Source organism: Rhinolophus sinicus, chromosome 3 (genome assembly GCF_057876585.1).
Source record: "Rhinolophus sinicus isolate RSI-liver-muscle chromosome 3, RSI-T2T, whole genome shotgun sequence".
NCBI classification, from domain to species: domain Eukaryota; kingdom Metazoa; phylum Chordata; class Mammalia; order Chiroptera; family Rhinolophidae; genus Rhinolophus; species Rhinolophus sinicus.
The window spans coordinates 179822478-179844548 of NC_142503.1; the positions used below are offsets into that span (position 1 = coordinate 179822478).

At 55.2% G+C, this 22071-nt stretch overlaps 1 protein-coding gene across 2 annotated transcripts; it reads left to right on the top strand.

Annotated features, from left to right (window-relative positions):
- Window positions 1-1804: 1804 nt before the first annotated feature.
- VASH1 (vasohibin 1) lies at window positions 1805-21226 on the top strand. 2 transcript variants are annotated; one of them, XM_019733482.3, is made up of 8 exons: window positions 1805-1961; window positions 3367-3755; window positions 9491-9579; window positions 10771-10827; window positions 12426-12500; window positions 14566-14947; window positions 16259-16371; window positions 17291-21226. In XM_019733482.3, the coding sequence occupies exons 1-8, from the start codon at window positions 1805-1807 to the stop codon at window positions 17361-17363; spliced, it is 1335 nt and encodes a 444-aa protein (XP_019589041.3). In that variant the 3' UTR covers window positions 17364-21226. The 2 variants fall into 2 exon arrangements, with proteins under 2 accessions (XP_019589041.3, XP_019589042.2); XM_019733483.3 differs by lacking the exon at window positions 1805-1961 and adding an exon at window positions 2097-2940.
- The last annotated feature ends 845 nt before the right edge of the window (window positions 21227-22071 follow it).

A 22071-nucleotide genomic window follows, 5' to 3' on the forward strand; every position in this document is an offset into this window, starting at 1 on the left:
TCATGTTTAACCATCTTCTCCACTAGCTGACCATAGGTCTAGTAGGGCAAAAGCCCTCTTAGCCACCACTGTATTCCCCAGTGCCTAGTACAGAGCCAGCCACATGGAAGGTGCTCAATAAGTACTTACAGTCTGAATGAATACCCCAAGTCTATCTTATTGTTTGTCATTTCAGGAAATCCACAGTATTAGTTACCTAATGCTGTATAACAAAGTACCCCAAAACTTACTGGCTTAAAACAACAATGATCATTTATCTCTCATTTTCCGTGGGAAATTCAGACAGGGCACAGCAAGGTTGGCATGTCTCTGCTCCATGTCCAGGACCTCAGCTGGAAGATTCAAAGGCTGGGGCTGGATTGTCTCAGTTCCCCACCTATGGTGTCTGGTGATTGCTGCTGGCTGTGACCTGAGAGCCTAGCTGGAGATATCAGCCAGAATACCCCATGTCGCCATATTGTGAGGTGGCTTAGGCTTCCTTACAATATGGTGGCTGGGTTCTGAGGGTGGGTGTCCTGAGGAAGTAAGAAAGTGACAGGAGGAATGTCTCTTTTTCATGACCTACGCTTACCTTACCGGGTACACTACATCACTTCCACCACATTCTGTTCATTAGAAGCCACTAAGTCCAGCCCACGCTCCAGGGGAGGGGAAATAGACTCTTTCGAAAGGAAAAGTGGTAAAGAACTTGCAAACAGATTTTAAACTACCACAACCATTTCAGGCAAAGTGCAGGGTAAAAGCTAAGTGTCTGAAGAAGTAAGACTTCAGTTCAAATTATTAGCTGTGTGATCTAGGGAAATCCCTCTCTGAGACTCGGTTTCCCCACCTGTACAATGTACAGGTTTCAGTTGCTGCTGGTTTTTACATGCTTGGAGTCTTCTTGCCTCAGTGAGCATAAGAATCCCTCTTAACTAGCTTTCTTGAAGTCCTGTGACCCTTCCCATCACGGATCATCCTTGGTTTCTGACCATGGAAGCAGCAAGAGATTGTTATTGGAGCTCTGGGGACCGAGAAAGTTCGGACACCGGGGATAACTTTAAGAAACAGATGGGGAACCACTGAGAACCTCAAATTCTCCAAGGCCTTCCCAGTCCGAGCCCAAAATGGAAACCTCAGCTTGTCAGAGAAGTGGATGGTGAGAAACTCCGAAACCACAGACCTAAGGAAGCGGAATCTGCACGCCGGGGCCCAGGAATCTGCATTTACCCCCACGAAACTTATTCACACGAACTCCCGGTGGGAGAGAGGGGAGGAGTCTTAAAGCACACATGGCTGTCTGTCTCAGTTTAGTGAAGTTCCTCATTTATGCTCCCTGTTGGTGCCTTTTCCGCGTTACAGTTCCGAGGAGGGGGAGGGGACGTTGGGTCTCCGCCATCCTGGGCCCGCGCACAATGGGCCGAACTTGCACCTTCTTCTGGGCGGGCTGACCGTCGCCAACCATAGCGTCCCACTCCCATAGTTTCCAGTCCCAAGACCCTAGGGTGCAGCCTGCCCTCTGCCAGGGGCGCGGGGTCGCACAGAGCCGTGTCCAGGGAGGCGGATTGGGTGCGAACCCTGCGCACGCTGCTCCCACTGGTGCAGGTCCTGGGGTGGAAGCGAGTGGCTTGCAACACTTTCACTTCCAGAGGCAGTGACCCTAAGCTCCACACTTCTACCTTTAAGGAACTCGCGCGCCTGGAGGGCTCTATGCTCACTCGGCTGACAGAAGGGGAGGCTGAGGCCCACAGAGGGAAGTGACCTATTAAATGACCCACAGGAAAACAGACGCTGAATCCGGTCTAGAACCCCGGTCTTCCAGGCCATGCTCTCGCTGAGAGTCCCTGCGAGGTACTCCCCTTACGAAATTCCCGACCGCGGGCCTTCCGAGCCCGGAATCTCCCTGGAGTCTGCGCACCGTTTGGTTCATTGTAAACTTCCTCCGCAGCTTTGCAGCATCTTCACGGTGCCGGGAGAGAAGGGTGAGAGAGTGAACGCCCCCCTCCATCCTAGACGTAACTTGGAGCGGAGGGATGGCCGCGACAGGCGGAGGACCGGGCGGGAACACACTGGCCCTTTAAGGGGGGGACCGAGCGCATGCGCGGCGCGGACTGGAGCCGAGCCGGGTGGGCGGCGGGCGGGCAGGGATTGCGGCCCGCGGCAGCCGGGCCCTGGGGCGACCCGGACTGTGGCGGCTCGAGCTTTGCCTAGCCGCGGAGCGGCGACCTGTGCGTGTTCCCCTCGCTCTGCGGGATGCTTTCCCGGGACTCATGCAGCTAGCGCTCGCCGAGGCTTTATCACTTGCGTCCAGCTTGGTCCGCGGGCCGGGGCTGCGCGAGCCCCCGGACTTCCCCTCCCCGCCCCGCCGATCCTTCCTCCACCCCCTTAGCGGGGCCGCAGGATCCCTAGTTTACAGCTGCGGAGCATCCTTCGCCTGCCCCTGCCGCGCCACCGCCCATGCTGCAGCCAGTGCAGGACGGCGACCCGGCAGCTGGAGCCCGCCGCCCGGTGACTTCAGCCTGGTCCCTGCGAGCCTCCCGGGGTGATCCCGCTGAGCCCCGGATCCCGAAGCGGGGGCCGCGCCCCGCGATGGCTCGGCTGGCGCAGCGCCGCACTAGGTGCCCGCCTTCTGCGCTCTGAGACGCGCCCGGCTGGGGACCGGCGGAACCTTGGCGCTCTCTGCCGCGCCCTTCCCCATTCTGGGGGCTCCGCTGCAGCTTCCCGGGAGCTAGGGAACAAGGAGCCGAGACAAAGCCCACTTTGTGCGAGGAGTTGGCCCGGGGCGTGGAATGTGCGCGTCAGCGCGTGCCCCTTCCCCACGCCCCTCCAGCTGCGAGTCTTGGCTCCCGGACACGTCGCAGGGAAGAAAGCGCGTCCCCTCGCCGCTCTCCGGTCGGAGGGTCCCGTTTCTGAGCTGATGCGGCCTGAAGTCGCTTCGGTCTCCCCTGGGAGCGCGAGCAGGTGTGAGCGTGCGGTATTTTGTAGAGGAATTGGTTCTGTCCAAAACTGGGGTCTGGGTAGCCCAGTCGGCGTGGGCACCCGTGCCTGGACCCTCTCTGTGGCCGCAGGTCTGAACTGTCTGGCCTCGGTTTCCCTCCGACTTTTCTTCCCTCTGCAAGCCCACCCAGACTGCTGCCCATCATTGTTCTCGCTGTCAAATGGGGGTGCTTTCTGAAGGCTGCCAAGTTGGGGTGTTCTCTTTATCCCGTTTATCAGAAAAAACAAGGCTTCTAAGACTAACCCCAGATCACCAACCTCCTCCGCCCCCCAACTTCACATTGAGGCACCGATTTCTTTTTCTTTGAATAGTATTTTATTGTACCGGAGCCACGCCCTGGTTTCTTAAAGGCGCCTTGCACTCTGTTTGGCCATGTGTTATCTCTGCAGCTGGTGTGTGGGAGACCTTCTGTGAGCCACCTATTTCTCCCTGCCTCCTGATACATCCTTCCACCCCCGTCAAGGACTTGGCGATGCCAGGGGGGAAGAAAGTGGTCGGTGGGGGCAGCAGCAGTGCTGCCTCCACTGTTGCCACTGCTGCCCCCTCTGGAGTCAGGCGTTTGGAGACCAGCGAAGGGGCGTCAGCCCAGAGAGATGATGAGCCAGAGGAGGATGGCGACGAGGACCTGCGAGAGGGAGGCGTCCCTTTCTTCGTCAACCGGGGTGGGCTGCCTGTGAACGAGGCCACCTGGGAAAGGATGTGGAAGCATGTAGCCAAGATCCACCCCGATGGAGAGAAGGTGGCCCAGCGGATCCGTGGGGCCACGGACCTGCCCAAGGTGAGGGGTGTGTTTGTGTTGTGGGGTTGGGGATCTAGGGTTTTCATGACCTTGGGGCTGAGAGAAGAAAACCACACTTTCCTTGGTGAGGTCGGTGACCACTGGCATGGTAAGATTTAAAAAATACAGATAGGTTGTATTTGTCCAGAAGAACTTTGTCTCAACTGCCATGGAGGTGGTTCTCTCAGGTCCACGTGCTCTGTTTCCAGGCCCTCCAACTTTTTTTTTAAATGCCTATGTTTTGTGGGCAGTGCAGCAGATTAACTAACAAATATATTAATGTGGCTTGACATCTTATTTGCTAAGGTAGAGAACTGGGCGAAGAGATAATGAATGACTAAGGAGGGCACAGGGCTTCATGTGTTGAGAAAATATTTTTATGCATTATCTCACTGAATTCTCCAGCAGCTTTGTGAAGTGCAGTTTGGGGCCCCATTTTCCAGATGGCAAAGGTGAAACCTTAAGTCAGAACTCAGGGTCTCACAGCCAGATAAGGGGCAGAGCAGAGGCCCAATCTCCAGTCTTCGAGTTCCAGGTCCTCTGCTCTGTTGGACACTAGATCAGGGCAGTTAGAAAGGGCCTATGGAGAAGGGTTAAGTTAAATAAGTTTTCTGTGCACTGCTGGAAGTCCTCCATGACGGCTGTCTTCAGTTGTGGCATCCGTGAGGGCTGAGGCTGTGTCTCATTTGTCTTTGTCTTTCCAAAGCCTCCTGTGTGCCTGGCACAGAACAGGCACTTATATGTGTTTGTTCAATGAAAGGGTGCTTGAGACTTTCTGTGTGTACAGTGCTATGTGGAAATGCCAGTCTGATTTTTTTTTTTCCTATAATATTTATGGTTAACTAAAGAAGCACTCCCAAATGCAGAGGCCTGAAATTCCCAAAGAAAACCCCTTTGGACAGAGGTCAGAGCCCCGTCCTTAGTCCCGACTGTTCAGGTGACAAGGAAGAGGACCAAGGAGAGTAACAGTTCATGTGGATTAGACAGAGACCGGGGCCCTGCTTTGTTTTTACCAAGTTATTGGTAGAGCCATCAGAAATTGTCTTCTGGGAAACAGGAATGCAGAGCTTAAAGGTTGAGCAACTGCCTAATGTTTCCGGGGGAAATAAAATGAGGATTGATTTTAAAGGGCTACACAGTTGCCCTCTGTACTAACTTAGAATTTATTTAGCTAAGCTGCTATGGTTGGACATTGTTTCCAATAATTTATTCTTAAAATGAGCACTGGGCTGAACATTCTAAAATGTAAATTTGGGGTCCCATCTCTGGTTATTTCCTTGGGATAGATTCCTGGAAGAGAAAGTATTGAGTGAAAGGATATCACCATCGGTCGGTCCACACTGCCCTCTTACCTATAGCACCTTAATCAGGCCCTTCGACTTGTTGGAGCCAAAGTTTTCTCATCTGTCATGTGGGGTTGATTGTGGTGAAGATTAAATGAGAGGCTATGTTAAAGCACTTGACAAATTAAAGCCTCAAACCAATAGTGGTAGTTGGAGGTTCATTACCTTTTTCTCGTCTTTATCAGGAAGGAAAGGTCGGTTTCACGCAGAGCATTTGTGCCAATGAGGCCAGAGCCACACACATCTCCCACATGAGCAAGTTGGTGTGTAGCTGGCGGCTCTCTAGCCATCTTGCTTATGTCTAAATCAGGCTGTGGAAGAGTGTGAATGGTTGCCTATAGGACTGTCACCATTCCTAGAGACAAATAAATAAATAGGCTCATTAGCAACTGGTCTGTAATGTCATCCTCAACCTTCATTTATAGGAAAGACACCAATGAAGGAACGAAGCTACTGTTGGAGGGGGTGGGGGGGCAGTGTCATGACTGACAAGACTATGGTAGTACGGAAAGAATTTTGTGAGAGGATTGGGAAAATTGAAAACTTTCCCTTCTCAAACCACAGGGCAGATGTTGCCCATAGAAAACCTGCCCAAGTCTGTGTGGGGTTCCTCCTTGACCTTGGCCCAGAGTAGAAAGCAGCTCTAGAGTCTGAGAGGCATCAACTGTATCCCAGGGTATCAGCAGCAGAGTGGACTGACCACGGGGCTGACCCTTCCCCAAGTAGCCATGCCCTGGGATCTGGCACAGACGCATTCTTTGCGTAGGTCACACCATGGTGGGCCCAAGAGGTATTTTGTTGGTATAGCACAATGTTTTAGAAGACCACTTGAGCCAAAATTTAAAATTGGGAGATTTTACATAAGGATCCAGATTTTTGGCATCTTTTCAGAAAAATGAGAAGACCTGGGAACAGAGAATCTGTGAATCCACATGGCAGTGACAGCTGGAGCTGAAGAGTGGTTCCCCCTCCCCCAGTCTCCACCACTTACTCCCAGCCTACCTTCCCCACGTATGGCCCCTGCGTGGCCCCTGCAGGTAGTTGAGTCCGGGATCCCTGCAGTGTTGTGGGATAAAAAGAGAGCTCTGCAGTCAGATCCACTGTGTTCAAATCCTGGTTTTCCCGTGATGGCTTATGTAAGGAAGGTATGCAACCTTCTTGTGCCTCAGTTTCCTCAAGTGTAAAATGGAGGTAATAACAATACCCATTTCCAAGGATGTTGGGAGGAATTGATGAAGTAAACGCATGTGAAACAGGTGGGTGTGTAATTTGTACCCATAGAGCAAGGACTGAGGGTGCAGCCACCCCATGGAGCTTTGGAGAAACGTCTTTTAGAAGGATGGAACCAGTATGTTAAAGGGCAGCCATTTCTAAAAGGATCCCAGACCCAGGAACAGTTTGTGCTCCTTCATCAGAATCTCACCCTGATGGTCCAAGCTGCCGCCACTTTTAAAAGCTCAGACAGTGGCCACTTATTCCAGACCCAGCTGCTCAAGGTCTTCTGACTGTGGCACTGGCCACAGAGCTCCTGCAGAATACGAATTTGGACGTGGGGGTCAGCCTGTGCTGCCCGGTAGCTTTGGCACACACTGGGGTGACAGGGACCAGCAGCTGTACTTTGCTGTGTGCTTGATCCTGTCCTAAGGCCTTGACATGAGTGTCTCACTTATGCTGTGAGGTTGGTTCTGTTATGGTGCTCGTTTGACGAATGAGGTGTCTGAGGCACAGAGACATGGAGGAGCTTGAGGCCAGACAGGGAAGGGCAGGGCTGGGATGTAGATGGTGGTGGCCTGGTTCTGGAGCTGCCTCTTTCCACCTCCAAGCTATCCTGCTTCTTGTCCACACAGGCAGCTGCAGGCTGTCGCTCCTCCCCCAAGCCTCCTTCGGGTGCTGGACTCAAATGGAATCCAGCAGGGAGAAAGTCTGACTAGAACTCAGGACTTGAGGATAACGCTTGGCCTTGGCAGTGGAGGAGGAGTTGTCCCTGAAGAGGTCTGGGTAGCCTCTGACCCCCACTGAACCCCAGCCTTGGCCAGTGAGGAAGCATTTTCTGGCTTGGGGGTAGAGGTCAGGGCAAATCCAGGCTGCCAGTCCTAAATGAGCCTGGTCGTTCGGGCGTGCGGAAACTTACTTGGTGAGTGAATGGGTGTATGCTTGCACGAATGTTCAGAAGAGCAGCGCTGGTGCTGTCTGCAGTGGTTACCAGGAGCTAGCATGGGTCATGGAGCTGGCCGGACAGCTCCTGCCAGCTCGGCCTCAGAGATGGTGGCCTCTGAGGCCTCCTCGGGAATCCTAGGTCTTTTCTGACTCTTTTGGAGTCATTTCCTTTTCCCACAACAGTCAGTTCCCGGGTCCTCCCTCTGGATGGCAGGGATGCTCTCGTAGGTGCTACCTGGCGCTGGCCCAGGGCTGGCTGTGGTGACTTTAGGCAGAGGACCTTGGAACTGCAGCTTGCGCCTTGTTTGCAGTGTCCCAGGGAGGGTGCGCTTACAGTGTGCAGCCAAAGCTCCTGGAAATCATTGGATGCCTTCATGTGAGGAGTGGCGATGAGCTGCCTGCCTCTCAGGGACCTTCCACCTGAGGTCAGGTGCCATGCTGTTTGTGGTGAATTGCAAAGTAATTTCTCTGCCACCCCCACCCCATATCCTCACACAGGCCCTCAGAGAGTTCCGGGGCCCATTTGGCACAGGGTGGTCAGGCAGAAAGAAGGAACCCCTCCCCTCCAATCCTGGGGCTTTTATCCCCCTGGTGACTATAAGTGATGGCACCAGTTTGGGCCGCCGTGTGATGCAAAAGGGGAAATAGCTTCTTCCAGACAGACAGACAGCGCTGTCAGCGTGGGGCACTGCCCAGACAGGAAGGAGGGGACTGGAGAGGTGCGGAGAGGAAGTTCACACACAGCTGTCACTCCTGGGCCTTCCCTCCCGTATCCGTATCCCGGCCCTTCGCAGTGAGTAGGTGTCTGTCAGAGACTGGCCTGTGCCCCTGGGCCATCAGCAGCACCCAAAACAGGAATGTGCAGTGATCACTGTGTCACTTACCTCTGGGTCAGAGCCCCAGCCACTACACCCACGTATTTAAAAGGCTGTGCCTCATGAGCCAGCATCTCACTGCAGGGAGAGCTTCCCCCACCCCAGCCCTACTTCAAGTTCACATGGGGCTCCTGCTTTACCGCTTCCCTTCATACACACCCCTTCCCACCAGACTGCTGCTCTCAACAGCACCCGCCTACGGGGTGGGCTCCGTGTGGGGAGTGGGTAGGACCTCTCTATGTGATGAGCCTGAGGCCACCTCACAGCTGGCAGTGCTGGTGGCCAAGGGGGAGCCCAGAGGAGTGGGACTTGTCCCTGGAAATCTGGGTCTTCTGCCCAAAGAAGTGTGATCTGTAACCCCAGAGGACCCTAGCTGATGCTCCTCTCAGCCTCCTCGGCCTCACAGACTTGTTGCCGTGAACTGCCAGGATTCGGGCTCCCCTGGACAGAGAGGGGGCTTGGGCCCCAAGGACCCACACATGCACAGTGGCCCCTTTTCCTGGAGACTGGCTGGTTGTTGAGGGGACAGCCTCAGGGCTCTGCACCTTCTGAACTCCCAGCAGCCCACGGCCTGTCAGTTCCCAGCCATCAGGAGGTACCTGCCTGACACCCCCACCCCTCCCCTTCATGGGCCAGGCACTGGAAAGTCTGTTCTGGTGGAGAGGACTGCCCAGTTATCTGGTTATCCACAGGTGTGGAGCTGGCAGGGAAGAGAGGTTCCTGTGCCTCCATGAAACCCCCCCAAAGTGGCTAGGCCGTGGCAGGTAGAGCCACAGTAAGACCTGCCCCAGAGCACATCCCTCTGTCCTGCCACCATGGACTTACTCCTTGACGGTTCAGGTTAGAGCTGGAAGGCCTAGGCAATGTGCTGTGATAGGAGGGTGGGTAACACCTTCTCCGGAGGGTGTGTTCACCCCGTACTGGGCCCTGAGAGGATGATACACCAGGTAAACCAATTTTGATCCAGCGCTTGAATCCAAGGAACCCCACACCAAATGTACTTAACACCAATATTGACATTCTTGCTAAGCTTTGAAATGAATGAATATTTTAAATTCAAAACAGTCAGTGAGTCAAACCTGTGTTTTTCTAAAATTATTAGAGAAACACAAAATTGGAATATCAACATAAGCTCCAAATTAGGAATTTTGCCAAGTGCCAGGAGGGAGAGGAATGACCACGGTGGGGGCCTGACAGGAGCCTCTGGAAGGGGTTGCCAAGGAGAAAGGCTCAGAGTAGGAGGGAAGTGGGGAGGCCCCCTTGGGGTGTGCCTTCTCTGGGGTCTCTTCTGGGTGTGGGATGGGCTGGAAGCTCCAGGGTGAGCCTCCCTCTGTGACCAGAGCTCTTTCTGCATCCCCAGATTCCTCTACCGACTGTGCCTACCTTCCAGCCCTCCACACCTGTCCCTGAGCGCCTGGAAGCCGTGCAGCGCTACATCAGGGAGCTGCAGTATCCTCCTGGGGCCAGGTTCATGGCCACCGTGTGGCTGCCATGCTGGTCCAAAAGCTGAGTGGGGCTTGTTGTTTTAGACTGGGCTGGAGAGTTGTCAGCACAGCAGCCTCATTTCACAACTCCAGGGGGGCCAATCACATAGCATCTCTGCACAACTGTGTTGGGCAAGCCCAGCCTGAGTCTGCCTGGGTTATCGGAGGACTTTGATGAATGCCAGACCCACTGTCCGCCACCTACTTCCTCCATGTGATGGGGCAAATGTCTCCTGAGCACCCTGCTGGTGGGTGGCCAAATCGAGGTCCACCGGCCCAGACCTCCTCTGCTGTCCATCCAGCCCAGCAGAGATTGTGAGGGGAAGCTCCCTTGGGGGCAGTTTAAAAACCAGTCGTTTTAAAGGCAGTGGCGTGGGGGATACAGATGGAGGAGAAAAAGGATTTTATGTTCCAGGAGGTAACTTCCACATCTGGGAATGTTCTCCCAATTCTTCGCCTGTTTCTTCCCTGGAAGGAGACCAGTTGTCCAACATGGAAAGAGCTGGACCCCCTGAGTCCCAGATTCCATGGTAGCCCTGCTCTGGGCCCCTGCACCCCTATGTCCTGCCCAGAGCTGTGTCCTGGGTTCTCTCCCCCAGCCCTTCTAGCTACAGGGGAGGCAGAGATGGAAGAACCAAGTCCTGAGCAGAGAAAAAACCCAGGCTGATTACTGAAAATTGGTTCCAACCCTTCCCTTGCCAATAGGGAAATTTCAGCCTGGAGAGGGGAGGCAGCTGCGCTGGACCCCCCACTCCAGCCTTCTCCTCTCAGGTTCTATTGCTTCTCAGCTGGTTGGAAGACGAAGTGCTGCAGAGAGATGTCCAGAGTTCAGCCACTTTCCCAGCCCTGGCTGGCCTGGCTGCCTGCTCCACCACTCCCTTCCTGGGAGAGAAGGCCAGGGGAGAACAAGGGTAGAAGCCAGAGAGGATGAGAGAAACGGTCAGAGAGGGGCCGTATGGGGGAAAAGTACCCTTCTCGCCCCTCCAGACGATCAGGTCTTGTGCATTCTCTAAGGTGCCTCTGGAGCGTCACTTTATGACGTCCTTACCCAGCCTGCTTCCTGGAAGTGCTGGGCCCTAGGGTCTAGAAGATGGGTCGGGGGAGTGGAGCACACATCTTCCAGACCAAACCAGAAAGCCCTTAACCAGCACCACAGGTACAATCACACAGGGACCCAATTCTTTGAAATTAAGAAGAGCAGACCCCTCACTGGGTAAGTACGGACATGCCCTGTCCCTGTCCACCAAGGTGGACAGTCCCCCCACCAGTTTGGGGCCCCTCAGGGGGCCTTTGGGTGGAAGCTGGTGAGGCAGGCAGGGCTTCTCCCCAAGGGAGCATGCTGGCAGGGGCGTGTCCCCACTGCACTGTCACAGCTCCCTCCCTCACTGTGCTCCAGGCCCTTAGGATGGCATAAAGAGGGAGCTCTCACGAGATGAACAGCCAGGGCTTCTTGATGAAAAGGAAACCCCAACATCCATGCCAAGCTGGGAGGGTGACAGACAGCCCCCCAGTTTGCCTTGGTGATAACGGGGTGGTCCCAAGTGGATGTCTGTATATAAGCCTTCTCTTTTTTTTAATGAGAGGTGGGCCTAGCAGGAGAAAGCTCTCCTACCTTCTCTCCTTTCCTTGCAGCTGCCTGTGAACTCCCCCTTGTAGGGAATCTGTGTGTCACCCCATTTGCCTAACTGGACTTCTGCCCATTTAGTACAAGGTCCAGTGTCTGAGCAGCAGGGACCTCACTGGAGCAGGCAGAGACCTCACTGCATCTCTCACTTCCTATTCCGCCATGTAACATGTAGACCCCTGGCTCAATTTCTCCCACAGAAGCCCTGAGCGCAGAGGAAAGTGAGGAGTGAATGTCACAGCTGGGTCTGGGGGCTCAGCCCAAAGCTGTCCACAGGCTTAAAACCCCATATTTTAAAAAATAATGTGAATTTTACATCATGTTCCACACATGCTCGCTTTCTTGTGAAAAATGCTTTAAATGGTTTATTAGCTAAATTTCTTAAGTACCGCCTTTCTATGCCCTTGGGTGGAGTCCAGCCTCCCTCACCCCAAAAGCTTTGCTCTTGTTGATCTGTGGCTGCTGTGTGCTAGAGGCCCAGCTCCAGCCTCATTGGAATGGAGGCGTCTAACACCCTGGGCAAAGCCAGTGGCCAGGCTGCATTCTCAGACCTGGGGGCAGCGTTCAGTGAGAAGGGAGGAACCAGGCTCCAGGAATAGGCTGTCTTAAGTGGCCTGAATTCCATGCGCAGGAGCAGGCTAGGGAGTCACCAAGTTAACTGCCTGAGATGCCATGTGCAGGCCCCAGGCAGTTGGCCAGCTGCGGGGGAGCAGTTGCAACCAATTACAAGTTGTTCAGAGAAGCCGTGGTTGGATCAGGGGTGTTCACTGTGCTCCAGAAGGGACGAGGTCAATGCCAAGGTCCCCAGCATCCTTGGCATGCTGACCCACTGGCTCCCACACCACCATCACGGAAGGTCCCCAGCCCAGTGTCTGCCTGGGACTGCACGGCTCCCATTCATGCTCCCCATACCCAGAGGTCTTTGGAACAGGAGCCTGGGGTGGGAGGGGGAAGCGAAAGGGAAGAGAAGGGACCTCCTTGTCTTCAGTGGCTGCCTCTTCTCCCACCCCCTTCTGCTCAGGATTGGTGTGGGGGAGGGGAGGGAGGTGCTGGACCTGAGCTGAGACAGCTGGGAAGGGAGGAGGGGAGTCTGTCCTAGCATCTAGCCCACCTGCCCCTTCCTAACACACCCCCACCGGAAGGGGCTGAAGGCTCTGTCCTCATGGCTCTGCCTCCCTTGCCCCCAGGCTGATGGACCTGGCCAAGGAAATGACCAAAGAGGCTCTGCCAATCAAATGCCTGGAAGCGGTGATCCTGGGAATGTATCCTTCCTCAGCCCTGGGAGGCCTGGGAGGGGGGAGGCACACACTCAGCTCATCTGGGCCCCAGCTTCCCCTGGAAGGAGAGGTCTGAATGCGCTCCAGGGCCGTCCCAGCTCTCTCTCCCAGCAGTCATGAACTTGGCCCCAAAGTGAAGGGGCCTGAGGTGGCGCTCAGTCCCTCATTCCTCAGTTGCTAACTTTTTGGGTTTACTGGGATGGGAAGCTCTTTTTTGAGTCATGTGGACACAGTGACCCTATTCTCTGAACCCCAAATCAGGGCACGTTGTCTCACAAAGGCTGCTGTGCCATTTCCAAGAACCAAACAGTCTAGAGAAGCAGGTTGAATGCCCACGTGTTGGCATTTCCAGGACATGTTGATTTGTCCTGATGATAGATGGGAATCTTTGAAACAGAACTGCCTTTTTTAAAAAAGCAAACAGGGTTTCTCAGTCACTCCCACCCAAAAGGCAGAACTGGGGCCTAGAGCTGGGCCATCAGGGTAACATGGGGGCAGGCAAGACCCAGTTAGGGCAGGGAGGGGAGGCAGGTGTTTATGGCCAGTTCTCTGTCCTAATTGGTCCAACCCAAGATTTTTAGGCCACGGCCAGCACCTCCTTCATGACCCGACATTCCTTCTCCTTCAGGAGTCACGCACCAAAGTGGGGCTCCCACCCACATTAAAGGGGGGAGACTGCTCCCCTACCTTGAGATACATAGAAGGTGGTCCAGGCAGGATCACATCATCTCAGAGGCCTTTCAAGGGTTACCTGCTGGCTCATGAGCAGGAAGAAAACAGTCCCCCATCATCTGGGTAGGGGACCGCCCTTGGTCACTGAACACACGTGGTGGCTGCTGTACTGCGTTTGTTCCCATGCCTCATCGTCTGCTCTCTGATTCTGTACTTGGCTCATCTCTGTGTCCTCAGTCACTTACTTACAGGGACAGTGGTAGTGCCTGTCTCACAAGGTTGCTGGGACAATTAAATGAGTGGGTGCATGTAGGACACTTGGCACAGTCTCCGTACATGGAGTCTCTGTACTCCAAGCTTTTATCCTGTTCATTTCCTTCTACCCATTTTTTTAAGAAGAGTTTTACTGAGTCACTATTATGTGCCTGCCTCAGAGCTGGGGCCCAGAGATACAGCAAAGAACATGACAGACAAGGTCCCCATTCTTAGAAATCTACATTCTAGCTGGGGAGACAGACAATAAGCAAGTAATTAAAGAAATAAGCAAAATAATTCCAGATTGTGGTGAGTGTGCCAGGGAGGAAAGAAAGAGGGGAGCAGACTTGCTTTAGAAAGGGAAGTCAGTGATGGCAGCCAGGCGTGACGCATGAGAAGGAGCCAGGCAAGAGCCGGGGGGACACAACTCCGGTCACAGGGAAGAGCTGGTGCAGAAAGAAGGTCCTCAGGTGGGAAATCCAGGTGGATGGAGAGGTCAAGCAAGTGAGGCGAGCCAGGTAAGAGGTTGGAGTGGGCAGCTGGGCCAGGCGGTGCTGGCCTCCAAGGCCCCGGGAACGAGCTTGGTTTTATTTGCGGGGCAATCACGGGATGTGTGTGGTGGGGTGGGGACGGTGAGAGAAAGAAAGGGAACAGAATTGTGTGAAGAAATGCACGTGTGAGAGAGACAGAAAACGTGAGAGAATGTGTCTGAGAGAACGCAGGGGTGAGGAGGAATGTGTGTGACTGACAGAAGGGAGAGGGAGAAGTGGGGATGGCAGACAGCGGGCCTCTCATCCCTGCTTCCGCCACAAGGACTCTGGAAAGTGCTGCAGTTTGGAGTGAGGGACTCACCATTAGCTAGCCTTTCGTGAGCCCTGCTCGACCTCACAGCAGCAAGCACTGATCACTGAGAGCCCTGCCCCCCAGAGATACAGCTTACTGAGCACTTACTGTGTGCCAGGCTCAACACTGGATGACAGGACATGGAGTGAGCAAGACTGGGTGCCTGCGTTCAGGAGCCCCTCACACAGCCTCTCCCGCCGGGTGGGTGCTCCAGTCCTGCCCCTGCGGCCGGCCCTGCACCTTGCCCCGGTGGCTTCCTTAGCTGGGCTGACGTGGTCAGTTACCTCACCAACAGCATGCCCACCCTGGAACGCTTCCCCATCAGCTTCAAGACCTACTTCTCAGGGAACTCCTTCCGCCACATTGTGCTGGGGGTGAACTTCGGGGGCCGCTATGGGGCCCTGGGCATGAGCCGACGTGAGGACCTGATGTACAAGCCGCCGGCCTTCCGCACGCTCAGCGAGCTAGTGCTGGACTACGAGGCCGCCTACAGCCGCTGCTGGCACGTGCTCAAGAAGGTGAAGCTGGGCCAGTGCGTGTCCCACGACCCGCACAGCGTGGAGCAGATTGAGTGGAAGCACTCGGTCCTGGACGTGGACAAACTGGGCCGCGAGGACTTCCGCAAAGAGCTGGAGCGGCACGCCCGTGACATGCGGCTCAAGGTCAGTATGGGCCCCCGCCCAGCCCACGTACGTCACGGCCCTCCACCATGGTGTGGAAATGGAAGGGCTGCCGCCTCCTGGTGGGGCACTCCTCGAGGGAAGGCCACCACCCCCCACCCCGCCCACCCCCCTCCCACCCCCGTTGGAGGTGATCTGAGGATCAAGGGAAATGACGGGTGGGAAATTTAAACAGTGTCTTTGCTCAAAGGTCTGTATGGTTGAGACAGTCCCCTCAGGTAGGCAGGCCAGGGAAGGCTCTGGAAGAAGGCAGCAGGTGAGCTGGGTTGGGTAGGGCAGGCCTTGGACACGTGGAAAAGGGCAGGAATAAGACACTCCAGGTGGACGGGACTGTGAGTAAAGATCCATTGGTGGGAAATCATGGCCTATCTGGAAGGAAGGTAGGGTAAGGTGCATACATAGCTCCTATATATCCTGACTTGACCCCTAACCTTCTCTCCCCTCCCACCCCCATCACCACCAGTTCAGTAAAAGAAAACTAGAAAGAGGTCAGACCAGGGGAAGACAATGAGATGGCTGGTATTTCTCCCTCTTTCCCACCCTCAGTGAGAGGGCGAGGGAGGGGCTGCTGTCCCTGAGCAAATGGGCTGAGCTGATGAGCAGTTTGCCCGAGCCTTACAGTGGGCAGTTTCTTGGCCTCTGCTTGGGTACCACTGGACTTGGGGTGCCTCCTGGGTGTTCAGCCCCTCCCCATTGCTCAGTCAGTGCTGTGCTGGGACTCTGCCCCTCCAAGCAGCCTGGTGCCACAACCATGATCTTGGCATTTTCACATCCACTGATGCTCCCTACAGCCCTGCCCTGGGGGACCCTACGCTGCCAGCCCCTACCTAATACGGGGCCTTATGTAGTGATAGCACCTTCCCCCAGGGCAAAAGTGGGCTGCAGCAAAAGTCAGGATATATAGGAGTGGTGGAGGCTATGTATGCACCTTACCCTACCGTTCCTTCCAGATAGGCCTGGGCATGGGCTGCTTCCCCAGCTGGCACGTCTACATCAGCCTGGCGTGGGTAAATGGCCCTTTTCTCGAGAGCCTTTTACAGTATCAGGAAAACTCAGTGACTTCCTCCCACAGCCACAGTTTCAGGAGCCACCTGGGACTGGGCAGCCCTGCTGCGGAACTCTGCCCTGGCAGCTTCAGCGCCTAGAAAACAGGTTTCGGAAGACCTGGAGTCTAAGGCTAGAGCAGTCACTTGGCTTTCTGGGCCCAAGCTGTGGGACTTGTGGCTCCTACAGAGCAGGACAAGCTCTGGGGACAGCCCTGGAATGAGTCTTTGTTTCTTCTTCCCTACCAAGATTGGCAAAGGGACCGGCCCTCCCTCCCCCACCAAGGATCGGAAGAAGGATGTGTCCTCACCACAGCGGAGCCAGTCCAGCCCCCACCGCAGGAACAGCCGCACCGAAAGGCGGTGAGTGATGGGTCAAGCCCGGGGAGCCGGAAAACAGCTTTTCCTTTTCTCTCATCTGGATCCCTGCTTTTCTTTTCTCACCCCCCTCTTCTCATTTCCACCTTTCTCTTTGGCTCCCACCCAAGGGAAGTGATTTGGGGTGATGGGTTTGTGTGTTTATGTGTTGACACCTCCCAGCAGCAATTCAGTCCCATTTCCCTAGAGCAATCACTGGCCCACTGGTTATGGTCTCTGGGCCCCTGGTGCTGACCTAGAGACCAATGCAGAAGGTCTGAGGCGAGCCTATGTGTGTGGGGGGGGGGGAGGGGGGGGGGGGGGATGGCCCTGCCAGGCAGTGAGTTCTCCAGGAAAATCGTTGGGAAAAGTGAATGAACATCACAGCTGGTAGAAGGCTTTGAACATAACTTTTGCCCCTACAAGTCTGTGGGGTTTGCCTATATTTAGATTGAAGAAACAGCCCAATAAAATGCGAGGCTGCACCTCTAATTTGTCTCCTACATGTCAGTCTGGCTCTTGCTTTCAATATCATTGTCATTCCGGAGCCACCTCTCTGGTACGGTTCAGGAGTACCAAGCAGGCCTCCAATATCCAGCATCATTCACTTTGGTCTAGGAGGCTTTTTGTAGAGAACAGAGGCCCTTCGCAGAGATTTACATATTAAGCTTTTACAGCCAACTACAGCCAAATTAGCTGACGTGCAGCAAAGAGTAGGAGCCTATAAGCTGCAGGGACCACACTCAGGACAGCAGAGGCAGGCCAGGATTCCAGATACACACTTCCACTCGGATACCACTGCCGCATGTGGGGCACCTTGGAGAATGAAGGGGGGACGCCATCACGGGCAGCCCCTGCTTGCTCCCTCCTTCCCCGCCTCCCTGGACGACTCACCTTCTCCTCTTCTGCTCTCTCCTCCCTGCAGGCCTTCGGGTGAGAAGAAGCCTTCTGAGCCCAAAGCCATGCCAGACCTCAACGGGTACCAGATCCGGGTGTGAGGCAGGTGGCAGCACCCCGGCCTCGCCCACTTCTGGGGTCCAGGATCCATCTGCCAGAACCAGCCCAGCTCGTGGGGAAGGAAGGGCTGGTGATAGGGCAGGGCCGGGGGCAGCCGGAAGAGTGTTCCCCCTCAGCCACCAAGGCGCTGCCCCTCCCACTGGCCCAAGCTCCCTAACTTTGGGCCAAGAGGCAGTTAGTGTTTTATTTGGAGTTTTTAACTTGACAACTAAAGTTTACAGTATTTTGGAAACTAATGGATCTGCCAATGGCTGGCAGGCCAGTGCTTAGATCTAACTGCCACGGGGCTGAGTGAGGTGGGGTTGCTGGCTCCGCTGGTGCCCCTGCCCCTGGCATCTCTCTGGGATTTGGGTCCATCCTACTATGGGAAATCTCCCTGCCCGCTCGGCTTGGGGCAGGACGGGAGAGGAGTGGAGGTGTCCCTTCACTTCTACCTGCCCTGGCAGCACCTTGACCCAGGACAGGGAAGCGAGATAGGAAGCAACGTGGGAGACGTCTGTGTGGCCTCTATCAGGAGCTTGACACAGGTCACATCTGCCCCAAGAGCAGGAGCACATGGCCCAGGAGAGCCTTCATGCCCTTGCAGCCCTGTGGACGGTACCATGTGGACGACACTGTCTGCTGGCACTCCTTGCGCTGGGGGCTGTAAGAAAGCCCAGGAGCAACAACTACTGGGGAGGATTGCCCTGGCCCCTACCTGGTCTTGCTTAGCCCAGCTCTGCCTGTTGCTAAAGTTGGGGCTCCCTGCAGAGGGGCTGGGCTTTGCCAAGGGCCCAGACTTACCCTGGGCTCAGCATACTGTGGGGGTTGAGCAGAGCTGGTGTGTCCGGGAACTGGGGCTGGGGCTGGGGCTGGGGCTAGGGTGGGACACTCAGGCGTGGGTCTGTCCCCTGGCAGTCCCCACGGGTGGGCACTGCTCTTCCCCCTTTTCTATCACCTCAGCCTTTGCTGGGTAAATGAAGCCCAGTCCGGGATGCTTGTGTCCCAGGCCCACCACCCGTCATTTAGCAGCCTGTTTAGGTTTGGGGGTTCGTGATGATCATACATAGCTCATCAGAGAAGAACCTGAACAGCTGGATTCTACACAGCCTGCCCATCGGGCATGAGAGACCTGGTGGGCAATGAAAGTTTCTGGAGAGAGGTTGGCAGAGCTAGGGGAAGGTTCTGGAAGTTTAAGCAGCAAGGTGGTGTAGGGCAAGGGTGCAGTGTGGCCCTCAAGGAGGGACAGAGCAGAATTGGGAGGTGTAAGTGAGAAAAGGATGTGGGAGAGAGTTTAGAATCAGGCTGCCTTGGGGAGTAGTGAGTTCCCCATTGCTAGAGGTATTCAAGCAAAGGCTAGATGACTACTTGTCAGGAAGCTGTTGAGGATTCAGGTTATGGAAAGGTAGCTGGATGAGAGGACCATTCAGGTTTCTTTTCACTGAGAGGCTATGATTCAGCCAGTGGCAGCTGTCGGTTAGGCTGCAGAAGAGCTGGTAGGCTGGAGGAGGGAGGATCAGAGTTGTAAACTCACATGCCTTACGGGGCCAGGCAGGTGCTTAACAGGAAGACTGCAGGGCTGGGTGGGGATGGTGGCAAACTAAGGGGGCAGATATCCCATTAAAGCAGCTGCTGCTGCTTAGCTGGTCTTAGTGTAGGCCCCACTGTGCCAGATGGTCTGATTTTTTCAGAGGCCAGAACTCTGAATTTTTATGTGACGTATGCTGGTTTTTAAGTGTTGGCAATCAGTTCAGGAAATTTAAAAAGCCAATATGAAAGAGAATGCCAGTTTGTAATCTCTGAAATGGAGAGAGCTCGTGCTGGGAAGAAACCCACTGACATGCTTTGAGGTGGGAAGTATGACAGTTCAAGGCTCCCAGAGCAGGCTGGGCCAGGGCAGGGGCCTTGCTGCTGAGGCTCCCAGAATGGGCCACGGCCCCACGTTCCTCCTCCTAGCTCTCCCTGCAGACCAGAAACATACCCGAGACCCCTGTGGTTGCCATGTCACCAGAGGTTGTGGAGTGGAGAGTGCAGTTCTCGGCCTGCCAGGGAGACGGATGGTGCCTGGGAAGCAAAGAAAAAGGGAGGGAGGGAGATAGGATGCCTTTGCTGACCAACGTCTGTCAGGAAGCCACCAGCGGCTGGCTGCTCTTCAAACCAGCGGCTCTTGGCCCAGAGCCAGGCCCAGTAGGGAGGCCAGCTGGTCCGTCCCTTGGGTTCCTCACGAGTCACTGGGCCCTGGGGAGGTACTTAACCTGTCCCCAGCCAGGCCAATCTGAGGGCCGTTGTGACTCCTGACGCACCATCCCATCCCACCACCCAGGGTAGTGGTCCCTACATTTACCTGAGGCAGAGATGGCTCATTCTGGGGAGACAGGAGGCCTTTTGTGAGTCTGGATGTGGGTGCCTCATGCAGGCCTCTCAGTAGGGAAGTTGCTCCATACATGCCTGTGGACCACAGGGCTTACGGGGAAGAGATGTAAGAGGGAGCTGGGAGCGTGGGTCAGAGTAACATGGGGAAGCTGCTCCTGGTACAGGAGCCTAGAAGGGTGCTCCAACCCACAGGTTACTTCCCCAGGTATCTCTGGGGAGAAGGAATCAGAATGAAGTCCCAGCCCCTATTGCTGTCTGAGGGAAGGAGCTAGTCACCCCAAACTGATAATCCCCAAGCACTCCCCCTTCCTGGCTGAGACCTTGGGGCTGTGGAGACCACCACAGGACACAGCGGTGCTTTTTCATTTATTTTTAACTGTTTCTCATATGTAGCAACCCCTCCTCCCCTCCTGGGCATGTTTACACAGGCTCTGCTCCCTGGGGCTGGCCTGGCTGCAGAGTTTCTGGGCAGGCAGAGAGGCAGGGTCTTTGGGCCTTAGTCACCATCCTCCTTATCATCTCATCTCACTTCCTGTGAGGGAAGGGGCCTGGTCTCTCCTGATGCAGGACTGCCTTCCAGCTTTCCGGGTGGTCTCCTCTGCTCCCAGGGGTAAGGGCTGCTATCTGAGGAGGGGTCAAGGTGGGTCAGGTTCCTTGTGCTCGGTGCAGGTCAGAATGCTGGGAAATTGGGTTCAGAGAGCTGGTCAGCCACCTGTCGGTCCTTTCCTTCCCATGGCCTCAACACAGTCACCCTCACCCATCACCCCAGCCACCCCATCCTTCTTGGGCCTGGCAAAGTGGGGAGAGCAGTAGTCCCAGCCCCAGGGTCCTGGGGCGCAGAGAGCCCAGAGGGAGCCATGTCTGCTTTCGGACCCTGTCATGTCACGCCCCACTCCTTCCAGCTGGGACTTGACTTCCTGTCTCTGAGACAGGTCCCGTCTGACCACCAGCCTGCCCAGGGCCCTGTGTGCACCTGGCTCTCCTACCTGTGTGGTTTCCTGGCTTAGCTGCAGCAGCATCCCCAGGCCTCTGAGTGCGGGAAGTTCGAGCCGGGCTGCATACTGACAGGGCTGTCAGACTCCATTGTGCTCCTTGCTCTCAGTGAGAAACCCACGTGAAGGGCAGGGCGGCCTCCGGACTAGTAGGGTGGGCGCAGGGAGGCTGCCCAGGCAGGCGGGGCTGCCGTGGTGCTAGCTGCAGGTCCATGAATACTGACCCCTCCCAGCCCATCTTGGTGCTCCGGAGCCCCAAGTCCACCCCACCCCCCTTTTTTCTCATTCACATCTGACCAGAGAAGAAACCTGGTGTGATTGGCCCCAGGCCTGATGATGGCGGACTGCCGCTCCCTTGAGTTTGTGTTGGGCTGCGTATTGTACTAGATTTTGTTCTTCCTCTTCTCCTCATATCAGTATTGCGCCTTCTCTTTCACTTTTACACTGTCTCATTCCTGTTCTCACTTTCCCCTGAAATGAATAAAGTCTCTCCAGCTCCAGTTGTATGTGGGCAGAAGCCACCATATGTAAGCCTGGTCTCCTTTCCTCGGGGAGCTGGGGCTGGAGCCCTCCCCAGCCGACACTGTCAGCTTCGAAGAAGCAGACGAGGCGAGGGGAGCCCCAAACCAGCCAACAGGAAACCTTGCAGCCCCTGCAGTCATGATGAAACTTCTGGGCTCCCAGACGGTGGACCCTCAGCCTGCTGGAGCCACGTAGCTCATTAGTCCTAATCTGGGAGATCTTTCCTGCTGGCCATAAATGAACCCCTTCTTCCTCACACAGCCAGCTTGGTCCCCAGAGGCCAGAGTATGCATTCCAGAGCCCCGCTCTTCCTATCCTAGTCCCCAGTGGGAACAGAGGGGGAAGGGGGAATGTTGTCCTGGGAGATGAGGTCATTTCACGAAACCATAGCAACAGGGATCTGAAGTCCCTTCTCATCACAGTCACCAGTGCAGAAATGATGGTGGTTAAAGCCACAGCTTTGGAAAACACGTCTGGTTCCATCGTCAGCTCTTCCTCTGCATCATTCCTCCAGCTCGGACCTCTTCCCATGTTTAAGACGAGCCCAAACAGTTGCAAGCAGCTTGCACAGAGATACCTTTTAGACACCGCACCATTTTTCACCTTTAACCCTTCCTCCCCATTTTCCTGCTCTCTTTCCATTCAGCCTGAGAGTAAAACCTAGACTTAGAAGAGGAAGTAGGATATTTCCTACTTATCCCAACCAATCCCCACAAAGTCCTAACTAGAAAGAAGTGCAGTTTAGCGCACAGCAAGACTCCCTCATTTTCAGTAACGGGGTGGTGATGTGTGGTAACTGGGAAGAGAGGCAGGGAACCCACGA